This window comes from Electrona antarctica (assembly GCF_951216825.1).
Source record: "Electrona antarctica genome assembly, chromosome: 23".
Taxonomy (NCBI): domain Eukaryota; kingdom Metazoa; phylum Chordata; class Actinopteri; order Myctophiformes; family Myctophidae; genus Electrona; species Electrona antarctica.
The window spans coordinates 35886736-35895179 of NC_136804.1; the positions used below are offsets into that span (position 1 = coordinate 35886736).

Sequence of the window (8444 nt, forward strand, 5' to 3'; positions counted from 1 at the left end):
AGAATAAGACGATCTACAAGCTCGCAGCTCCTCATATTTTCGTACGTACGTGCAACACCACCACCGCAAGGCAAGAGTATAAAATTATATTAAGCATTAGCAAAGACATCAGCCAAACACAATGAATGCTGATGCGAGAGAGGGGAATGAGAGCCACTGCCCCGGGGAGCGATGATCGTACAGCATGTCGGGGAGCGCCAGAGATCAAAGTGTTAACATCGCCCTGCGCTAAACACACTGGGGAGCTAACCACCGAGTCTTATTCAGAAGACCCTCGTTCAGCGGGGCTTTGGAAGAGGAGGAAAAAAAAGAAGACAAGAACAAAGAGCGTTTAAAAGAATAACACGGGCAACTGCTTAGGGACATGAAAGAGTTAATAACCCATTCTGGGCGGGAACCCCTTTTGGTGTTTTTAAAGCATTATGTTATGCTTTAGCTATTGAAAAATAGCAGATCTACAAGCTCATAGCGCGGCACCGAGTGCCGCGCTATGAACTTGTAGGTCTGCTATTTTTGAAAAATCGTGAAAATGTCCCTCAAATGTTTGAATATGTATTATTACAGAGTGAACATTTTAACTAAAATCTTTGCTTCTTGGGGCGGGGTCCCTGGAACAACATATTTTCAGATGGGGGGGCGGAGGCATATTACATATAATTTGTGGGGTCCTTGACATGAAATATTGAGCACCACCTGATACAGAAACACAAGGTTTTTCAGAAAACTGTCAGGATTTTGAAGACATATTTTAAATTTCGACGTCAGGGCCTAAACGGGATAATCACTACAGGAGTGGGAGAGCAGCTTCACAAGAGAGGAGATAGAATAATCAGCATTTGCATTACTGAGAGATGGACCAAATTATATTCCAACAACCACATAATATTTCTGCACACAAATATTCAACAATTTCTTTTTGAAAAGCATAGCAACACCTTGGTAAACTGAGGAGGAGGGGGAAATCTTTCAAGTTATTTTTTTTTTGTGTTTTCTTTTTTTTTACTTTACATCAACAGAGACCATTTACATTGCAGTTTACAGTACAGTTTACTTACAGCCTCCCTCCCTCGCAAGGGTTCAAAGTTCATTCCCTTTAGAGGTATGGCACTAGGCCCTAGATCTTGCGCCACCCCTTACCCCCTTATCCCTTAACTTATTTGCCATTTTGTACTATTTTAAAACATTAAACATAAAATAGTACAAAGAGCCGTTCTACAAGCTAATTGATTGATTGACAGTTTGCAGAATTACAGTACATTTCAAGCACAAACTCAATACAAACTACAAAGACTGTTAACTGTGAGTGGACGACCCAATTAAGCATTACACTTGTTTACAAGAGGGTCCACCATGTTCAATTCATCAAAAGTAACAACGTGTCGATGTAGATTGGCTAGTTGAACTATTTTTAAATGTTTTAAATTAGTAAAAAATGCCAAATACGTTTAGGGATAAGGGGTAAGGGGTGGCACAAGATGGAGCCCTAGGGGAGCAACTGAGAAGCAATCTCACACACACACACACACACACACACACACACACACACACACACACACGCACACGCACACGCACACGCACACACACACACACACACACACACACACACACACAGTTCATCATCATTGTTGGTGCGCAGCACTTTTACATTGTACTTCACACTGCCTAATATTGTCCTCTTGACATTCAGGTCTCACATTCCACAGCCTCCCAGTCCGTGACCTTGAAGTACATTTCCCGGGATCACGGAACATAAACCGCGGCTGCATGAGAGCCGAGTCTATTATTTGCAAATGGCGATGAGAAAGAAAGGCAGGAAAGGGCTAGGGAGAAAAATAAAAGAGCACTGCTACACGATGGTAGAAGGTTTTCAGAAGAAAGGAAGCGAGGAGAGAAGGGCTGAAAAATAAAAAAGGGAGAAGTGCAATGCCATGGAGTTAGTTGGCTCTCCGTAGCACTTCTTCTCGGCTAGTTAAGAGGCTTACCGAGGTTTGTAATGAGACCCAGGGGAACGGTGTCAACACGTTTGACACTCCGACTTGCACACAGCCCATGGCAGAGACCTCCAGCTGCCCTCGCACACGCTTTGATCTTGCCTACGCGTTGCACAGTCACATGGGCGCACTCCATCGCGCCTCAGGCCGAAAGAGGAGGAGAGAGATGGGGGGGGGGGGGGGGGGGGATTGAAGTGGTATACAGTATGTGGAGAGAGAGAAAAGGGGGCTAAATGAGGAAAAGCGATGATCAAAAAGTGGATGTGAGCTCAGTTCAGTTCCTGGGAAAAAAAATAAACCCCAGTCGGAGTAACGTTTGATCATCCATTGGGTCGTATAGACGGAACATGCCATCGATGAATCACGCGGTCACGACAGCCCCATAACAGACATGGTGTCGGGTGTACTGTGTACAGTACGTTGTTTTACTGTTCATGAATCCATGGATTCAGTGACGCGGCCGGGGAGAAGGAACAGACCCGGCAGCCGAGTCCGGGTCCCGCTTGTCGCCTCTTCGGGTCAGCCAGTTCAGATTGTCAGTGCATGTGTGGTTCATGTTCATGTGACCAAGTGCCACTCTTGTCCGCTTTATAAGCCAGCGCATCAGTCTGTGAGCCTTTCAGACTCGGTGGCCATTGTTCGAGATACAAGAAACGATGGCACGTGAAATAGCGAATAGTTGCCAAGGAAAGATTGGCAGAAGCGTCCATCTCTTGGTTAAAAATGGTCCCAAAATAAGTAGGCTTGGACATGTACCATACTGTACTATAAATGTGTATGTGTGTGTGTCACACATAACACACGCAAGCACAGATAAGACACACTCCTCTAAAATATGAGCCCCGGAATATTTACAGATTATCTGCCACGGCTGCCCGCCCCCTCCTCACCTACGTACCTGTCTTTCTACCTTTATCCTGATTAGTGACAACAGGTGGTTGGGGGCGTGGCTCCGCCGCCAGTCATGTGGACGACCTGGTGGACCCGGGATTGGGCAGGTCGAAGACGATGGGCGCGTTCATCGGCTGGAAGTTGACGGTGCAGGCCGAGGCGTTGACGAACGTTGTGGTGCCGTCGGTCATCATACCGTAACCTATAGGGAGTATATGGGCATATTTTCAATTAGTCTACTTCCATTAAACCAAAGTACAGTATCATACTACAGAACACAGATCTTTATTTTTTTACACTTTGCAACGCTTCTAGAAATAATTCTCTCTTTTCTGTTTTTATGAACATTTTATGAATCTAAAATAAGCTAGACTGGGACAATTTAGGCATTTAGCTGACACTTAGCAGAGACTTTAGCAGACAGTGCGAAGTGCAAATGGCAGGAACCCTGAGTGAGTTGTCTTTTAGTTCTACAGGATCTCTTCTCCACTAGTCCCTCCCTAACATTTAGTTCTACTGGATCTCTTCTCCACTAGTCCCTCCCTAACATTTAGTTCTACTGGATCTCTTCTCCACTAGTCCCTCCCTAACATTTAGTTCTACAGGATCTCTTCTCCACTAGTCCCTCCCTAACATTTAGTTCTACTGGATCTCTTCTCCACTAGTCCCTCCCTAACATTTAGTTCTACTGGATCTCTTCTCCACTAGTCCCTCCCTAACATTTAGTTCTACTGGATCTCTTCTCCACTAGTCCCTCCCTAACATTTAGTTCTACTGGATCTCTTCTCCACTAGTCCCTCCCTAACATTTAGTTCTACTGGATCTCTTCTCCACTAGTCCCTCCCTAACATTTAGTTCTACTGGATCTCTTCTCCACTAGTCCCTCCCTAACATTTAGTTCTACTGGATCTCTTCTCCACTAGTCCCTCCCTAACATTTAGTTCTACTGGATCTCTTCTCCACTAGTCCCTCCCTAACATTTAGTTCTACAGGATCTCTTCTCCACTAGTCCCTCCCTGACATTTAGTTCTACAGGATCTCTTCTCCACTAGTCCCTCCCTGACATTTAGTTCTACAGGATCTCTTCTCCACTAGTCCCTCCCTAACATTTAGTTCTACTGGATCTCTTCTCCACTAGTCCCTCCCTAACATTTAGTTCTACTGGATCTCTTCTCCACTAGTCCCTCCCTAACATTTAGTTCTACTGGATCTCTTCTCCACTGGTCCCTCCCTAACATTTAGTTCTACTGGATCTCTTCTCCACTGGTCCCTCCCTAACATTTAGTTCTACTGGATCTCTTCTCCACTGGTCCCTCCCTAACATTTAGTTCTACAGGATCTCTTCTCCACTGGTCCCTCCCTAACATTTAGTTCTACTGGATCTCTTCTCCACTAGTCCCTCCCTAACATTTAGTTCTACTGGATCTCTTCTCCACTAGTCCCTCCCTAACATTTAGTTCTACTGGATCTCTTCTCCACTAGTCCCTCCCTAACATTTAGTTCTACTGGATCTCTTCTCCACTAGTCCCTCCCTAACATTTAGTTCTACAGGATCTCTTCTCCACTAGTCCCTCCCTAACATTTAGTTCTACTGGATCTCTTCTCCACTAGTCCCTCCCTAACATTTAGTTCTACTGGATCTCTTCTCCACTAGTCCCTCCCTAACATTTAGTTCTACTGGATCTCTTCTCCACTAGTCCCTCCCTAACATTTAGTTCTACTGGATCTCTTCTCCACTAGTCCCTCCCTAACATTTAGTTCGACTGGATCTCTTCTCCACTAGTCCCTCCCTGACATTTAGTTCTACTGGATCTCTTCTCCACTAGTCCCTCCCTAACATTTAGTTCTACTGGATCTCTTCTCCACTAGTCCCTCCCTAACATTTAGTTCTACTGGATCTCTTCTCCACTAGTCCCTCCCTAACATTTAGTTCTACTGGATCTCTTCTCCACTAGTCCCTCCCTAACATTTAGTTCTACTGGATCTCTTCTCCACTAGTCCCTCCCTAACATTTAGTTCTACTGGATCTCTTCTCCACTAGTCCCTCCCTAACATTTAGTTCTACTGGATCTCTTCTCCACTAGTCCCTCCCTAACATTTAGTTCTACTGGATCTCTTCTCCACTAGTCCCTCCCTAACATTTAGTTCAACAGGATCTCTTCTCCACTAGTCCCTCCCTAACATTTAGTTCTACTGGATCTCTTCTCCACTAGTCCCTCCCTAACATTTAGTTCTACTGGATCTCTTCTCCACTAGTCCCTCCCTAACATTTAGTTCTACTGGATCTCTTCTCCACTAGTCCCTCCCTAACATTTAGTTCTACTGGATCTCTTCTCCACTAGTCCCTCCCTAACATTTAGTCCTACTGGATCTCTTCTCCACTAGTCCCTCCCTAACATTTAGTTCTACTGGATCTCTTCTCCACTAGTGCCTCCCTAACATTTTAGTCACAATTTGTTGACAAAATGTTCCGTCAGTGAAAAAGGTAGTCGACGAACAATTTTCTTCATAGTTTTAGTCAAATCTTTAGTCAAAATCAACACTGCACTTTATAGAGCACCAAAGCACCAAAAATCATTACGTTGATCCGTCCTCAAAAGAAGATGGCTAGAATGCACCCAGGGGATGAACAAGTCATCCTTTAGTTTAACACATTTTAGGCGGGAACCCCTTTTGGTGTTTTAAACATTGTTATAATTTAGCTATTGAAAAATAGCAGATCTACGAGCTTGTAGGTCTGCTATTTTTGAAAAATCGTGAAAATGTGCCTGAAATCTTTGAATATATATTCTTTCAGAGCGAACGTTTTTAACTCAAATCTTTGCTTCTGGGGGGTCCCTGGAACAACATATTTTCAGATGGTGGTCGGAGGCATATTACATATAATTTTTGGGGTCCTTGACATGAAATCCTTGACAGAAACATAGGATTTTCTGAAAACTGTCATGATTTAGACGACATTTTGTAGAATCGAACTTAGGTCTAAATGGGTTAACACATTGATAAACAGGGATGTTTTCAGCCTCTTTCTCCTGCTATGAATATGATCTAGTTACTAATCTGGTACGGGTGTCCCTGGGGCTCTGCTCTGACCTGCTAACCCCCCCTTCCCAAAAAAAGCAGCCCTTCTTCCTATGGAGGGGACCTTTCTCTGCCTCGATCTGTTGGCCTGGATGAGATTGTCATAAGCAATGAGCATACACAGTCAAATCCTACTGTAGGTGTCCTCGCCTCCCTCCACTGGCTCCCTGTGCGATACAGGGTCGAGTTTAAGATTTTAATGTTTGTTTTAAAGTTTGTAAATGGGCTGGCACCATGGTACATATCGAAACTTGTACTGTAGCTCCCAAAGAATCAAGAAAAAAGGTCCTGAGGTCGACTGACCAGTCACTTCTTAAGATTCCTAACTCAAAGCTGAAATCCAGGGGGGATAGATCATTTTCCGTTGCAGCGCCCACACTGTGGAATGAACTTCCACCTCATCTTAAGAGTTTGAGCTTCCCAAACCTTGCCTGTGTTTAAATCACGTCTGAAAACTCACTTGTACTCCCTGGCGTGCGAACATGCTGATTAACAGTTGCCGTTCTCACTGCACTACAGTATGTCTTTATGTTGCCATGTTGTTATTGTTTTCGTCCTTGGTAATTTAGTATTTTTTGTGTAGGCTACAGCACTTTGTTTGAACTTTTAAATGTGCTTTATAAGTGGATTGGAAATGGATCCATTTGGGTACAATTTCACACATTCAAACTTAAAGGGATAGTTCAGATTTGTTGAACTTAAGTTGTATGAAATACTTGCCATTAATATAGTGGTTGCAACTGTATTAATTGATTGCCCGAGTCCCATGGTGGGAGTTCTGCTCTGGTTTTGGTCAATATCAAGTAGTTCCGGTCATTTTGTGGGCACTGGGGCCACGCAGTAAAAGTAAATGAATCCACAAAACGAACGAAATTTGTATTGTTGACCTATTTCTAAAATATTAGCGCGACTTTCGTTCAACTTTGACCCCTCTATCACATGGAACTATTTTTTGGGCGTAGTGATATGGACACAAAAAACATAGTTCTATGTGATAGAGGGGTAAAAAAAAGAACGGAAGTTGCACTAATATTTTAGAAATAGGTCAACAATACAAGAACTCCCACCATGGGACAATCAATTAATACAGTTGCAACCACTATATTAATGGCAAGTATTTCATACAATTTAAGTTAAAAAAATCTGAACTATCCCTTTAAATTGTCTACTACCAACACAGTGTCCAAAGACATAGTTTCACTGCAGTGTTACCTTCCTGAATGTGTCCAAAGACATGGCCTATGTAACCCAGGGTTGATAAGACATGGCCTATGTAACCCAGGGTTGATAAGCTGTGTACAAAAAAGCTGAAATGTGTCCCAAACATGTTTTTTATTTTATATGGTGAGCCATATTCATTATATATTACGAGAATATAGTTAAGATGAGCTGTCAGGATACAAAGGGTTAATATATAGGATTAATCTAAACTAAAGAAAATGCCAACTAAGTGAAGTCACTTATTCAGAGATAAGTTCATTCATCTCACATGACCACTTCTGAATTAACATGCTATCGTTTGTAGCACAAGTCAATGGCATTTCTCTGTGTGTTTACTAGCATTAGAGCTAACATGAGGCATAATAGCAGTGAACAGCTTCTCACCATGGGTAATTCTCCACTAAACTCAAACTTCGACGTCAGGAGAGGTCACTCTGGCTGCACCCAGATGAGTTGCTTCTGGATAATACAGTTGCTGGACTGTTTTAGCTTGAGTTGTATCAACTATTTTGTTACTTTTGTTCAGAATACTGTCTTGTGGCTTCACTCAGTAGCTGTCTCTCTCTCTATCTCACTCCTGTGGCTCAAAAGGAAATAGCAGCATTTTCTGTACAGTGTACACAGGACTTAGCTGGCTCAAACCAAGGAAGATTTGAGAAGGAAGAGAAGTGGTCACGTGACTGGGCTGCGCCATGACACTTTCATGGACACTTTCATGGGAGCCAAACTCACACCGGAAGTGCAATGAATACATGGCAGTGAATGGAGCCGGCTGGACCAGCTCATAACAAACATTATTTATGAACAATTGAGACCTTTGTCATATAATCAGTCCAGGAATATAAAAGAAGACATATCACAGGTTGTTTTCTAATCACTTACTTTTCGATGTGCAGAGTGCACAGTATATAATTTTATCTGAGGATCTAAACAGCAGCAGGTATCGTTTCTGGCTCCGAAGTAACGCGAGATTTGGCTGCCAGACAGGAAACGGTGGGAAGTCTCGCGATACTTGGTGCGTTCAGAAAGGTACTTTGTGCTCTTTAGATACCATACCTCTATAAAAATTGCATTCTGCCAAACTTCCAGGTAGTTTGGCTCCCATGAAAGCGTCCATGATGAAAGTGTCATGGCGCAGCCCAGTCACGTGACCACTTCTCTTCCTTCTCAGAGCTTCCTTGGGCTCAAACAGGAAGTGTCATGTTCAAAATAAAAGCACTCATCTCTGAATAAGGACTTCACATTTTCTTTAGTTTAGAT

General features: G+C 43.2%; 1 protein-coding gene across 1 annotated transcript in view; it reads right to left on the reverse strand.

The window, feature by feature from the left end:
- Positions 1-811: 811 nt before the first annotated feature.
- mpped1 (metallophosphoesterase domain containing 1) overlaps positions 812-8444 on the reverse strand; it is a 23225-nt gene continuing 15592 nt past the window's right edge. The window contains exon 5 of the mRNA XM_079494787.1: positions 812-3084. Coding sequence (XP_079350913.1) covers positions 2954-3084 — 131 coding nt within the window. The 3' untranslated portion in view covers positions 812-2953. The remainder of the gene's footprint in view (positions 3085-8444) is intronic.